The sequence below is a fragment of the Aricia agestis genome, chromosome 13 (genome assembly GCF_905147365.1).
Source record: "Aricia agestis chromosome 13, ilAriAges1.1, whole genome shotgun sequence".
Classification (NCBI taxonomy): Eukaryota; Metazoa; Arthropoda; class Insecta; order Lepidoptera; family Lycaenidae; genus Aricia; species Aricia agestis.
The window spans coordinates 1,632,311-1,648,273 of record NC_056418.1 but is presented as its reverse complement, the minus strand read 5'-3'; the positions used below and the strand labels follow the sequence as shown (position 1 = coordinate 1,648,273).

General features: G+C 40.3%; 1 protein-coding gene across 2 annotated transcripts in view; it reads left to right on the top strand.

Moving 5' to 3' along the window:
- Positions 1-15,963, top strand: part of LOC121732977 (protein real-time) — a 68,098-nt gene that overhangs the window by 5,945 nt on the left and 46,190 nt on the right. For both annotated transcript variants that reach the window (XM_042123033.1, XM_042123032.1), the window contains exons 2-3: positions 7,582-7,731; positions 8,506-8,637. In XM_042123033.1, coding sequence (XP_041978967.1) covers positions 7,582-7,731; positions 8,506-8,637 — 282 coding nt within the window. The remainder of the gene's footprint in view (positions 1-7,581; positions 7,732-8,505; positions 8,638-15,963) is intronic.

The window sequence follows — 15,963 nt, the reverse complement described above, 5'->3', positions numbered from 1 at the left end:
CAAACGTAATGAATAATGATACGTCACACACTAGAAGAAAGAATATGGTCGAATGTAGATTATGTACACATAAGATTTTTCAAAATGGCTAGATAGTAGATACGTTACACTTCTGTGAGCTAGGAGTGATACGATGAACAGTAGGAGCACATCCAGAAAAACTAATATTATATAATATAATGATCTCAGCAGTACCAAAATGAACAAGCTTTGCACTGATAATATTGTTCTTGTATTACGTTCTAACGCGAAGAAAAAAAAACCCGTCTCACTCCTTCAGACTAGGCCTGCCATCCGTCCGTACCGACTTCCCCAGATCTGTCTTTTGATGGTTTAGCAAAAATTGGCAAGACGTAAGATTCGTAAATACTTTGCAGCATCTCTATCGTAGGTATCGTATCGTAGACATAAGATTTTCAATTGTTATGCGGCAGCCGGCTGCCGCTTGGAGATTGATGGTTAAAAGGTGACCGAGGAACTTACCACATTTCAGCCAAATTTCCAGGATTTTTGTCGCGCCTCATCACCGATGGCAATTTAGGTAATGGCAGCCCTACTTAAGACCCAAAGGCACTTGCTTCAGCAGCGGAAATGAAAAGCGAAGTATGTACGGAGGGGTATTTAATGATGGTGATCATAAAAAAGTTTTTGAATGAAACATTAATAAACGACCTTGATGTCAAGTGAATGGGTTTGTTTACATTATGTAGTACACGCCACTGGAATGCATAACGATTATGGCCACTTAGGGAGCTATTTGATTGAATGTCGGCGGAATATTTTAAACGAATTGCTCACGAAATGACTTGACTTGTGCATGCAAATGTAAGCTTTATTGGATGGATGTTGGTATTTTTCTACCTACTCCTCCTCGTAATAGATTAGATTCAGCCCCTTTTGGAGACATTGTAGGCTTCAGCAGATAAGAGTTTATGCACGGTTTTGTCCATGACTGCGCTTGCGTTTATCAGAGCGCTTTCAGACGAAAGAACAAGGGTTCTTCCGTCTGTAAGTGTGTAGCTTGTATATTTTGTCAAACTATTCTCAGTAGATAGATTTTCTGCAATTTTGGCTCTGGTATGCAACTTGCGGTGTGCTTTATCGGTCCCTTTAGAGAGCAGATGAGCACAATGGGGTTTAAGTGGGTAGACCCTACGCCCGGGGAGTTCCATACACCCCGGCCGATATCTCAGGCTCACCCAAAATTCGGAAAGCATTTCCCCATGTAAAAAAGGTCTCTTTTCTGCAGGTAACCTGGATAGATTAACCGAACTCCGTAGTCCGTTGCAGCTTTTAGTAAGCTGTTCATTAGTTTGAGCGGTATAGACCGGTGTTGATCAAGTCGTTTACCGTTTACGGTCCGGTTGTGTTGCAACTTGCAAGTCGGTTTCACATCCGCTGCGCCGGCGCACCGCGGAGGTCGCTCTTACCAAACACCCCGCGGGCCCGCACCAAGGTCATCATCATCATCATCATTATTAGTTGATTACTTTTTCATTGAGACTCGCTTAATAAATAAACTAAAAACAATAGTTAAAAAAAACTGAAAAAGACACGCTTTGCTTATCTTCAGCATTTATTAGAATTATTCGAATTAAATAAATAAAAAAAAAACATTTTTCATTGGCTCCTTTATTTGAACGTGGCGAGAAAATGAACTAAACGCTTCTATCCGGCCGGCAACGCACCTGCAGCTCTTCTGATGTTGCGAGTGTCCATGGGCGACGGTAGTTGCTTACCATCAGGTGACCCGTTTGCTCGTTTGCCCCCTTATTTAATAAAAAAAAAAATCATACAAAAACGTCATTTTTGACATGTGTTTGACAGTTCTCATTTACCAGCAGCGCTCCCGTCAATGTTACCCATGTATATAAATAAGTCTATGATGTTACCTACGTTCAAATAAAGCCTTGTCGGACTGTATGTACAAGAATTCTAATTAATTAGACTACTGGCGATAGTTAAAAAATAAAAATCGTTTTCAAATATTCCGTTACGCATACATACAGGCTACACCCCAAGCTAATAAAAGCGTGTTAATTAGCAAATTAGCAATCCTCGTCTTTGCCTCCGTGGTCTAGTGGTATAGAGCGCGGCTCTTGACTCGGAGGTCGTGGGTTCGATTCCCGCGTTGGAAACATGTTATTTCCAAGTTAGGTTAGGACAGTGCAGGCTGATCATCTGATTGTCTGACAAGTAAGATGATCCATGCGTCGGATGGGCATGTAAAAAGTCGGTCCTGCGCCTGTTCTCTTGCCGGTCGTGTTGGTCTTCCGTCCCACTGGGTTATGAGAGTAAAGGAATAGAGAGTGCTCTTGTGTACTGCGCACACACTTGGGCACTATAAAATTACTCCTGCGTAGCTGGCCTGGTTTCAATGAAACCGGCCACCGTCACCGAAACCGGTGTGGGAGTTATTACGAGGGCTGCTATTTATGTATCCGGAATTAAAAAAAGAAACAAACATATATCATTTAATATGGTTTTATTGCTTTTCAAAATATTCGCCGCGATGATCGACACACTTTTGCATACGCTGGAACCAATTTTCATAGCACTTTTTTCATTCTGATTGAGGTATCTCCAAAACGTGCATTTTGAACGCATCAACAGCCTCTTCGCGGCTCGAAAAACGTTGACCACGTAATTTGTTCTTCGCGTATGGAAATAAAAAGAAATCGTTAGGTGCCAAATCAGGGCTGTACGGCGGATGACCAGTCAATTCGATCTTTTGACCCTCTAAAAACTGAGTTGTTTCAGCTGAGGTGTGACAGCTAGCATTGTCGTGATGTAATATGATTCTGCGTTGTCGGTTGTCCTTTCCTATTTCTTCAAAGACTTCTGGTAAACAAATGGTCGTATACCATTCAGAATTAACCGTTTTACGATTCTCTAATGGCACTGTAGCCACATGTCCATTAATTCCAAAAAAACAGGCGACCATTTGCTTCAAAGTACTTTTTGCACGAGTAACTTTTGTTGGTTTCGGCTCATCTTGGAACACCCACACCGTTGACTGTTGTTTAGTTTCGGGGTCATATGCATAGATCCAAGCTTCATCACCTGTGTAGATATTACAATGATATTCTATGTTACTAACGTAACTAGATTGGAAGTTTACGGTAGCAACGCGTTGCCACTTCGAAGATGCCTGCAGGCATATCTCACATACATAATGACATATCGAATATATGACTTGACATTGTCTTTTGAACAAAAAAGTGGTTACGCATTTCTGAGAATCTTTTGTAAGACATTGCTACTCTAGTATTTTAGAAACTCATTGAGATATTATAAACGGCTTTTGACGTACCACGGTTGTATTTTTTTATCATTTTTTTGCACCAATCGACACGAGCCCGTTTTTGATCGATTGTCAAGTTGTGCGGAATCCAACGCGAACATATTTTTTTTACAGCCAAATGTTCGTGTAATATCTTATGTATGCTCGTCATACTTATGCCTAAGGACGCCTCTATCTCGCGATATGTAACATGACGATCACGCATTATTAGTTCCCGCACAGCATCTATATTTTGTGGGACAACAGCTGTTTTTGGGCGACCTTCCTTATTTTCATCCGTGAGCATAGACCGCCCACGATTAAACTCACTGTACCAGTGATAAACAGTGGTTTTTGATGGTGCTTCATCTCCAAAAGTTGCGGTGAGTTGAATAAAGCACTGTTGTTGATTTAGCCCACGCCGAAAATCGTAGTAAATCATTGCACGACAATGTTCACGCGTTAAATCCATGGCAAATGAAGACACGCAATTTTCAAAATGACGCCACAATGGAAAAATAATTGACAGTCACATGAAACAAAATGTATTCTTCAACCAAAGAGTTCTATTTTCAAATGTTGTAATTACTTTTTAAATATTGTTCTTGTAAGTGGCCAGTTCCGGATACATAAATAGCAGCCCTCGTATTATTATAATCCTCGTCTTTACAAATAAATAATAATTATTATGATTAATGCAAAAATGTGTCTGTTACTTGTTCTTACAACTATAATCGCTTATCCGATTTGGATAAAAATCTATACTTATAAAATTACATGTCCTGACTGACTGACTGATTCATCATCGCTGAGCAAAAACTGTAAAAGTTACAGCCACGAAATTTGGTGAGTAGGGTTGTTTTATTAAGTAGACACACTAAGGAAGGAATTTTGAAAATTTTACCCCGAAGGGGGTGCAATTAGGGTTGAAAGTTTTAATGAAAGTTCGTCATTTCTTGAGTTAGAAACATGAAACTTTATTTTTGGGTTACTGATTAAAAATGAATGGATACGTATTTAAACGTTTTTGGAAATTCTACCCCCAAGGGGGTGAAATTGGGGTTGAAAGTTTGAATGTAACGCCGTTATTTCTTGAGTTAGAAACATGAAATTTTATGTTTGGGTTACTGATTAAAAATGATTGGATACGTGTTTAAGCGTCTCTGAAAATTCTACCCCCAAGGGGGTGAAATAGGGGTTGAAGTTTTAATGAAAGTCCGTCATTTCTTAAGTTAGAAACATGAAAGTTTATTTTTGGACTGCTGATTAAAAATGAATGGATAGGTATTTAAGCGTTAGAAATTCTACCCCCAAGGGGGTGAAATTGGAGTTGAAAGTTTGAATGAAAGTCCGTCATTTCTTGAGTTAGAAACATGAAAGTTTATTGACGTTTGCGTTTGACGTTTGCTTAAACCCTTTGTATAAGGAACCACAAAAACCCTTTGTATAAGGAACCATAAAAACAAAAAGGAGAAAACTATCCATCTTTGTTATTATCTATACAGATTTCGAGTGTCGTTTGATTTATATGCAGCGAGCTTCGGCGCCGGTTGTTTCTTGGCCCCTCCCAAAATTTTTTCTTTCAACAAAACGATGTCGCGGAGACATATTTCTCCTTTTTTAAGAACAAAGTTAAAAACTACACTAAACATACGGTTTTATTTGATTTGGGACGAGATCTACTATGCTGACGCGGACGAAGTCGCGGGCACCAGCTAGTGGTTAAATAAGATACCTTGAATCCCAACGTAGATGGGATAATTTCTATCACGGAAAATATATGATTTTTTAATCTGTGAAGAAGTAAGACTTGTAGCTCCAAAGATACCTGCGAATTTTTGTTAATCTGAACAGGTACTATGTTCTAATTTTACTTTTTTTTATTGTTCGTGAGCGTTATTTGACGCAGGCCGCTGCTGCCCTTTCCAATTCTAAAAATACCTAAGTAATAATTTAGCAAACGCTTCAAACACATAAATCAACCCTGCTAAATTAAGAAATGCTGCCGTGTCATGATGTACGTCAATGGCAGGTATTACACGCATCAATATTATCACGATTCCGTGATAATATTGATGGTGCAATAGGCCGAATCGCAGTATCACAGTACACTTGTGAATCGCGTGATACTAGAACCATGATAATATTGATGCGTGTAATACCTGCCAATAAACGGAATAAAATCGACTAAATGTATCGTAAATCATGATGTTGACATGAGCGTCTGATTCCGAAGGCGAAGAGCCAACTGTAGTGCAAAGAAGCTCTTCATCACAAAGTGATATTCCTTCAGAAAGTGACCAAGAGTTTTTATTTGAGGATGATGTACCATTAGCGAAAATTCGATCTAGACCTAGGAAGAATGATTATTTTGGCAAAAATAACATTAGTTGGTCATCTGCCCTGCCTGAAATTGCATTCTAGTGAACCTATATGTGCAGCTCCCTGCTCCATGGACAAAAGGTTGAAAGCAGTTACATGTTTATGAAGAAACTGGCTGAACAGTTTAAATATATGTACGAGATCGCTTAGGGCACGTTGTGAAAGCAATGTAAAACTAACGTGCTGTGAAGAATCCTTCAGATTAACTTGACCCTCCAGCAGATATCCCATGCACTGACGAAGAGTGATAGGCAGTTCGAAAAAACTGTTCCACTTACGAATATAATTATTATTTTTAACAAAAAATTAAAACCGACTTTCAAGGTAAAAACAAAATGTGAACTAAAAAGTATTAAATAATGTTTCCTATCTAATAGTGCCTTTTTCCGAATTCGGCTACACCTCAACTATTTATGTAAGTACTCAATCTTCATCAATTTGAAGTCTACTGCCTGTTCAAGTCACAATAGATCGAATTTATGTCAGAACTCTCTGTATGCCAGTCCAAAACCAGAATAATGTGATCAAATCGATCCAATATTAAGCCGATGCGATCAGCTGCCCTCGGAGGGGTCAGGACTTTTAGTAAGTTTATCTCCTAAGTAGTCCAAACAAATTTCCGTAGTAAATATTATTGCTTTCGACTTTTCCAACCAGAATCATTCGTTTACTGGGCAGCAATAACCAGGCACGTGTAGAGAACACTCCACGTGAAACGTAGTGTTCTAGCAAGTAAGTTGACATCTGAAAATGTTGACTACACTTAATATTTGTTTTTCTACAATTTCTATAGATTACAGCTGCGGTTCTCAAACTTTTTGGTGGCAATATCCCCGATTCCGTATTTTATGATGTAATTGGTGTTAAACTGTTAAATAATTTCGAGGAAATTTGTCACATACAGCTGCTGGCTGGTCAGGGCCACACGATCAATACTCTCCATCGTCCATTCACACGCTCGCACAAATAGGATTTAAGATTAGGGTCTCCTGAATACTTTACGCGACCACTAAGTTTACAAATACAAATAATTTATTTCCGGAAAAATTACAATATACACTAAAGGCATAGCCTGTGTAGGGCCAGTCGAAACGTTTACTTTTAATTAACATTTACAAATAGGAGTTTTTTATTATAGATAAGGAAATTAGTAAGTAAGATACAGAGGACAATCTAAACACTTAAAAAATACAATCTAAAATATACAAATAGTAATAATAATATCTAATAATAATATCTTTTACAAATAGACATTAATTCGTAAGGAAATTCTCTAAAGTCTATTTGAGACACATTACATTCTCCTTGTATGTCCCAAAGAGACTCAGTGATCTAAATGCCCGTACAATTAAAATGAATAATTAGCAATGTGTAGGGCTTATTAAATAATTAATTGCTTTAATTTCTGCTTCCTTTGATACCTTTTTAATAGATCTTCTCGAATCTCGTAAAGTGAAGATGTGCTGACTGTGATAGGAAGATACCAAGAGCTTGCAAAGTACTACCAAGTGATATGAACTTGCTTAAACCTAAAAAAATGTCGACTTTTAACGTCTCCGTGGTCCAGTAGTTAAGAGCGGAGCGGGATTCGGAGGTAGTGGGTTTGGTTCCCGCGTTGGAAACATGTTTTTTCCAAGTTTGGTTAGGACAATGCACGCTGATCACCCGTCTAACAAGATTATCCATGCGTCGGATGGGCATGTAAAAAGTCGGTCCTGCGCCTGAGCTCTCGTCAGTCGAGTCGGTCTTCGTAAAAGGAATAGAGAGTGCTCTTGTATACTGCGCACACACTTGGGCACTATAAAATTACTCCTGCGTTACTGGCCTGGTTTCAATGAAACGGGCCAGCGTCACCGAAACCGGTGTGGGAGTTATTATTACTAAAGCCTCCTCTACATGTCTCCCTTTTCTGTCAGGCGTACGAGCGGCGTTTCCCGAGCTGCCCGCAGATCCCGGTGGTGCTGGAGTGCGCCATCACGGAGGACAGCTGGTCCGCCGACGACTCGCAGCGCCACACCACGCGCCGCTGCCAGCTCAACGTGGAGGCGCCGTATCTGCTCAAAAAGGTAATGCTGGGTTTCCATGCTTTCCAAGGCTTGACAAGCACCCACAAGGCAAAAGCGTCCACAAATCTCGCTTGGCATTTGGAAGTCGTACATCCAAACAAGCGCCCTTTGATACTACACCGGATCGGATACCATCGTTCACAAGCTCACGCAAGCCAAGCCAGATACTCTCTTAACACGCTTGTGCTTGTGGACGCTGGTCAAGCCTTAGCAAGTATAAAAACGCAGCATAAGATTATGTGCCTCTTTAGGGTAAATAGGGACTGCGGATGTATTTTTGTGACGACGGGCTGTGAGACTCCCGCACTTCCGTCGTCTCCAGAAGAACGAGCGGATTCCAAGTTGCCCTATAAGGGAAATCCAAGTGACTTTATATTTGTTTGAAATTTAATAACATGGTAATTACAGCTTGTAAACAGACATACCCAAATCAGTCTGATTACAAGGTATACGCAGGATTTCCTTCTTGCCAGTTTTAAGTGGCGCTAATGACTTTAACCTGACATGCGTCTTCAACGCAATTACCATCTTCGTCGTTAAGTTGGCTTCTCACGGCGCGTATATCACGAGCCGCGCCGCGCTAGCTCGAGCCACGCGCCGTGTGAAGGTAGTGGCTCGAGGTGGCGCGGGCTGGCTCGAGCAGGCGCGTCCGATCTGATTGCATTCGTTCTTCAAAGGCGCGGCTCATCGCGGCACGAGCGGCTCGTGATATTACGCGCCGTGAGAAGCCAGCATAACGATCATTCTGGACTTCATCTTCATTATTGTCTGCAGATGATCGGCGTGGACTACGTGTACTTCATCCAGAAGAACCACCTGGACCTTCGCGGGCGGGTGCTGGAGATCGAGGCCACCAACGAGACCTTTGCCGCTCGCGTCGGCGTTGTCGAGAAGTGCAAATACTATGTGAGTAGTCCTAAGGCTTCTTAAAGACTAACGGCAGTGGCGTCGACGGCAGTCGCTGGATTTTTCTGCAAGATTTTTTTGATACTTCTCGAGTGTCGACGGTAGTCGACGGCTGCCGTTGACTATAAGTGTTGTTTGTCTGTAAACGCTGTAAGTCTCTCCGAAAGGCAATGTAGAACAACTCTACGATAAGTCCATGTAAGACAAGTCTTCCAAAAGTTCATATACTTAGACAACAGTTAGAAAAGTCCATGTAAGACTACGAAAAAACTCTACGAAAAGTCAATGTCAGACAACTCTTTGAAAAATTAATGTAGAATGTGGAGTGTAGACTATGCCATCCCATCAAAATATTTTGTAAACCATACTTATTGTGGTGGATTCTTAGGAGTTTTATTATGTTTTTGAATTATTGTTTTTTCTCTATGACATTTTTTAGACATTTACTTTTTGTTAGAATTTTTCCTATGTATTCCGTACAACTGCAGTAAAATATCTAATTACAAAACCGTGGATGTTTTAATTAATCAGTAATTTGAAGAATATCCACAACACTAATATTACATTTTATGATCTAAATATTTCACATCGACGAGTCGACGAAAAGTTGCTTTGGACTATTCAGAATTTAGAATAGGGACTTATCCCTATTCATATATTATGTATTTCATATCGCTTACGATATGAAATACATAATATACATTTTCCCAAAATATATAATTTCAATTTTTATTGTTTTCTGTGATTGTAGACATCAAAGAGTACAAAGTTACAAACGTACTACGTAATTTTGCTTCGTGGTTGAACACTGAACATTTACTCGTTTCGGAGAAATAAACATTTGCTTCTCCCGAGTATGAATATTAAGTTGTTGATTTGTATGTAAAATCGCATGTATTGCTTCATTGTTACAATATGTTAATGTTATCTTGAGAAATTCGCAATTATTCAGAGGCCACGAAAGATCTCTCGCTCTGGGATGTTTCTATCGAGCGCAAAATCTCTAATTAAACCTGTTTCATATACAGGGTGTAATGTAACAAAACTAAGTGATAACACTATAGGGGTGTATGGGTTCCCTGTATAGAGTTCACGGTGAAAGTAGCAGCGCTAAAAAGTAACTTTTGTTTACTTTTGTATGGAAAAATTCATCACGCTGGGACGCTTGCCCATACTTAAATCACAAAAAAATTGTTCTTTCAGTGCTGCTACTTCCACAGTGAACTCTATGTAAGGGACACATACACTGTACACATTACACACCCTAAAGTATTACCACTTTGTTTTGTTACACCCTGTATATCGCTTCGTGCTCAGTTGTAACTTGTGAGTATTAAATCTTTGGTTCGACGTAGTTAATTGGTTTCCCATAGTAACTACTCTTTCGCATAGTACACTACTCTTTTGTTGTGTATAAACTACAAACTGTTATAAAATATCATAATAATAGATTACGTCCGCAACTCCGTTGCGCCAAAATTCGTTAATCGCGCGGGAACCGTACATTTTTCTTGTACTATATCCTTTGTCCTTTCCCGGGACTCTAAAGTATCTCCATGCCAAATTTCAGCAAAATCGGTTTGGCGGTTTGGATGTGAAGAGGTAACAGACAGACACACTTTCGCATTTATAATATTAGTACGGATTCTTTGGGCTACTTTGCCAACCCGTAAATGCTATTAATCTCTAATAATAGGTAGCTATTGATAAAGGTAATTGTTTTTTTTTTTTTTTTTTTTATGAAATAAGGGGACAAACGAGCAAACGGGTCACCTGATGGAAAGCAACTTCCGTCGCCCATGGACACTCGCAGCATCAGAAGAGCTGCAGGTGCGTTGCCAGCCTTTTAAGGGGTAATAGGGGAGGGTAGGGAAGGGGATAGGTGAGAGTACGGAAGGGAATAGGGGAGGGTACGGAAGGAAATAGGGGAGGGTAGGGAAAGAAAAAGGGTAGGGGATTGGGCCTCCGGTAAACTCACTCACTCGGCGAAACACAGCGGAAGCGCTGTTTCACGCCGGTTTTCTGTGAGGACGTGGTATTTCTCCGGTCGAGCCGGCCCATTCGTGCCGAAGCATGGCTCTCCCACGTCAAATTTTACGTGTTACTATTGTATATTATTGTATATTTTACGTGTTTACGTGTTATTATGAAATATGTTCATACGTGTATGTATAGTTGTATACGCTCGCACGCGACAGCCGTGTGTATACACACATTGTTATATTGTACACAGTGTCGGGCAAATATTGATAACGTCATGATAGCGCGTGACATGGGGGACGACGTGTCATCCAGTGTCACGATTAATATCACGAGCCGCGATACGCCAGCTCCAGCCACGCGCCATGTGAAGGTAGTGGCTCGAGCCGGCGCGTCCGATCCGATTGAAGTCGGTAACATCATAGGCGCGGCTCGGCGCGGCTCGGCGCGGCTCGAGCGGCTAGTGATAATTATAACGCGCTGTGAGAACGGGTAGCGCGGACTCGCCTGTTGGCTCGTGCTCGCTCGTACGAATCAGCTCGGCGCGGCGCGGCGGTGATATTACCGGCCGCGAGAAGCCAGCATTACCTTGAAGCCCCTGTTTTACTTCTGTCTCTGGTAAACTCGTCCTTTCCACCTAAAGACGTACACCAGGGATGGCAAACCAATGGCATGCGTGCTGTCAGTATAACTGATAGCATAAAATGTAGAGCACGCTACTGGTCACAAAACTAGTATCGAAATAATTATATTTTACCAACAATGAAGGTTATAGATCCACATCCACATTGTGAGCACCAAATTAGCCAAATTTTGAAATACGTACCGAATCACAAAAATATTGAATAGCAAGTTTTAAATTACTTCTTCAGAAAGATTTCTTCAGAAAGGGCACGTTGATACGAAAAGGTTTGCCATCCCTGACGTACACAATACACCTATTATGCCTTCACGGGTTTTTCATCCCAACAGTCGCTCGTTATTTCATACTTGTGATCATCATCATCGTCCAAATACTGAAACATTACGAATATCTTGTCGGATACACAGGGTGTACCGAAACTAAGCGATAATACTTTAGGGTGTGCATGTGTCCCTTAAGCTAAGTACTCACATACGGTTTTGCTTAATAGTTTTACTCCAAATCGAGTTACTGTGTGGACCGCAAAAGCTCCTGACAGCTCGAAGGCTTGCATCGAGCCGCTCGAAGGATTGATGGAACCGGATCGAGCCGAATTGATGGAATGAAATATATCGATTTAGAATAAAACTATCGAGCAATGCTGAATGTGTGGACGAAATCCCGAACCGTGGGTTTTGCTCGACGTTATTGCTTGATTCGCTGAAAGAACAAATCCTGTTTTGTGATTTGTATAGGCGCTACCCAGCGCTACGAGTTTAAAAAATTAAAAGAAACTTTTACAGCGCTGCTATTTTCACAATGAGCTCTATACAAGGAGCACATAAACACCCTAAAGTGTAATCACTTAGTTTTGTTACACCTTGTATGTATGTACAAGAACATGACAATTACGCATGTTGGTTGGTTCCCAAATATATGCCTTCTATCTAATAATTATATCCTACACGTGTCTTGATCTCTATTATCAATATCGTCGGAATTCGTATTCGGTTGACTCGTCTCCGAATTACAACCTCATAACATTCTCTCTGCGATATCCGAAGGTTTTTCTTATATTTGTTCCGGAGAATCTTGGAGGTAAACAATGGATTTTTTGGTAATTGTGTGCATTCAATCATCTTTTATGATTCGTTTGAACGGGCAAACTCTACGTAAGACTCTACTAGTTCGTCTGGCCCTAAAGATGTTTGTTAAGAGGGCGAATAAAGCAAAAAATAAAACATATTTCTTCTCTCTTCACACTGAAGTCCGTCATTTATATTATGCTAGGTGAAAAAGGACGACGCGGAATAGGTGCGAAAACAGATTTTTTTTAATAACTCTATGAATGTACAAAATTTAAATAATCCGCTAGTCCAGTCCCTCAGTACTCAGTTGAATGTACCGTTTTGGAAATCTCAAAAATAGATGCATCTTTGTGATTTTTTATATAGAGAAAACTTTAAGATATCGTGTTTCCGCTAGTAGAGTATAGACTCGCGAATATTAGTACGGGAGCCCTAGAACTATATTTTTTGGGATTACTAACAAGCTAATTATTTGTGAGTCATTTTGATAAGACGAACAACATTTTTATTTTCGAAAAACAGCTAACAGAGATAGAAAGGATTTCACACTTTGACTTGATGGTCCTAAAATATGGATTGTTTTATTTGTAGGACAATGTTACTCTTAAATTATATAACTACTAACCTACCAAAATATACCAATATACAAAAAATCTGCTTGTTAGTGTTCCGTTTTAGGGTTCAGCAGTCAACCAAGTTTTGTTGATTACAGAACCCTATAGCCGTACCCTACTGAGCTGATTTTTTGTATATTGATAGATTAATAGTCATATAATTTAAGAGTAACATTGTCCTACAAATAGAACAATCCATATTTTAGGACCATCAAGTCAAAGTATGAAATCCTTTCTATCTCTGTTAGCTACCACTTTCGAGATTTTTCGAAAATAAAAATGTTGTTCGTCTTATCAAAATGAAGCTACTCACAAAAAATTAGCTTGTTAGTAATCACAAAAAGATTTGTTCTAGGGCTCCCGTACTATATGTAGTATCTTTGTTCAAAAGATTCAGAATCAATTCGAATCAGTTCGTGGCTTATTTTCAAGTAAAAAAATGAATTATTAATTCGTCAATTTTGCTTTCTTCCCCCTTAACTTTAACCTTCCAGATTTAAACTGAGCATATTATCTTGTATCTTGAAACAATTAACAACGGCATTGATCGCGTAGTTTAGAGCGACTAGTAGTGACATGTCAAGCGAGTCCGTGATTCACACGCGGCAGTTTGCATACACAATAATTGACACGTGCGGCTCACGGTCGAGGAAAATGCATGGTTAGCACTATTTGGTTAACTCGTCTCTACGGTATGATATCTACACTATTAGACACAAGCCCATGAAGAAAATTAACGAGTGAAATGAACCGACGTCCTACGTGAATATCGCTTAGAAGGCTGATATTATGTCTGAAAATAACTCTGAGCACTATGTCGTAATTTTTGAGCGGTATAGGTAGTGTGGTGAGGTGATAAGGGTTGCGAGTTGCGACCCATGGCCTTTGGCCCCTGCGCTGCAAAAATGTACGGCGTTCATGGTCATGGTCATGTATAAAAAGCATGGTCTGAACCACGAAGCAATGCACAAAACTTCGTATCAAAGTGATATATTATATTATATTTGTGAGTTGTGACTCGGCTCGTGGCCACATTCTGCCTAAAATATTAGGAACGGCACCAAGCCAAAGTAAAATAACTCATGAATGAAAAATTCCACCTCCTAATAGTTTTTATCTTTCCACTCGATTAGATAATGAAGCCGATCAATAAATTATTGGTTTTTTTTCGTCGAATCCAAGATATGTTAACATATTTTGTGATACAATTCTCTTTTTATTATCAGCTTTATTGAGGTAGGTTTCGTGTCCTCATGTATGATTCAGGTGTCATGTTTACTGAGTATGTAACGAGCAAGCCAAGGATATCATCAAACATGGGTAGGAAGATCTTTTTAACCGACTACTGAGCCAAAAAGAAGGGTAAATTTTTGCTTTTAAAGGAGGAATGTTTATTGTTTGTCCACAGTTATCTACAGCAGCAGCAGTGTTCTGCAAATTTTTGTGTTCAAGATACATCCAGGAGAATAAAAAAAATTGGAGGTACACCACAAATTAATCAGTGTGTATAGGGCTTACACTGAGCTCCTACCCCTTCGTTGATCGTTCTGAGATGTTCGTTTTTTGGTACTTAGCACTAGGACTAAGTACGATGACCTTTTCCGAGGTGTGCTACCAGTGTGCTGAGTGTGCCGCGGCACACACTTTGCGGATCACTGATCTACAGCTCAGATTTTGAAGATTTAGAAGAATTTCGTGTCTGGTTTGATGTTTGCCTATCCTTAGCTGGGGAGAGTTAAGTTCGGAAATAGTGGAAGAGAGGAGAGGAGAAATATTGTGACCCAGGGATCGCTGTGCGCCCTCGCTTGTTACTTCATGATGCCGGGTCGAAAACGGGTGAAGGCCAGGCCGGAATATCTTGAGAGATATATAATATTCATTTTTATATTGGAATTTGAAGCCAAAAACAGCATTAGTTTTTTTAGGCAAATTAAGCGTTTACAGCAGCTAAGTTAGCTAGCTCAATATAATATTCAATAGCGTAGGTAAATTAGTTGTCCGCCGGCGCGGCGTAGGATGGGAGTGCGGAGGCGTCGCTATGCGAACCTCCAATAACGGCAATAACTTCCGTCCCACGGGGCTCCGGGTCAGGATGGGAACCTGCCCGGCTTAGCTAGCCCCGGCGCCGAGGGGAACGCTTCAGTTTGCCGAAGCGTTCCCTTACCTTGGTGGAAGTCCGGTCCCTTATGAGGTAGACCGGCCCGTCGTGGAGGGAGTCCTGTGTTAGAAAGATCCAGGACATCCCTCCGTATACGGCTGAAGGCAAACCGCAGGTGGTTTTAGTGGGTAAGCCCGACGTCGGGAGTCCCACATACCCCCGGGGTGCTTCAGCTTAACTGAGGCACATCCCCGACCCGGGGCACCCATAAAGGGTTTCCCCTGCGCATAAAAAATAGTAAATTTGTTGTGAACGAAAAAGTGAACGTGTATGGAAATTGGAAATTCATAAACTTACTACTACGTGCTACTACACTTTCAGAGGCTGACAGTTTGGTGTAAACGCAGCCTAAATCTTAGATATCTGCCCCGAAAAAACCATGTATTAACATTAGCAGGATTACTACATTATCATCTTATATCTAGACTACACAAAATATAAAATAGGAAATATTTCGCAAAGGTCTGAGCGCGCTACAAGCACTTACAGTATATAATATCCAACCAAAATTTGACATGTTGCAAACGCCTATCAGAAAATTGATAGAAACGTTGTGAAACGTCGAACAAAACTGTCCACGCTGGTGTTGCGTCTAGCGTAAAAACACTTCAGTAATATAATATCCTATTACTACGAACAAAAGTAGACGATAAGAAAACACAAAAGATCTATATTGCCGGTAGCGGACACGTCTTCTTTGTCGTTATGTTTGTCCATTAACGTTGGAATTGAGACGACCGTTTCACGGCGATGGCATTCAATACTCAATAGTCAATACCCATTCAACATCAACACAATATAACATGACGGGTCTTTTCATGTCACAAGTTACGGAACGTGACATGTCATGTAATGTAGACATTA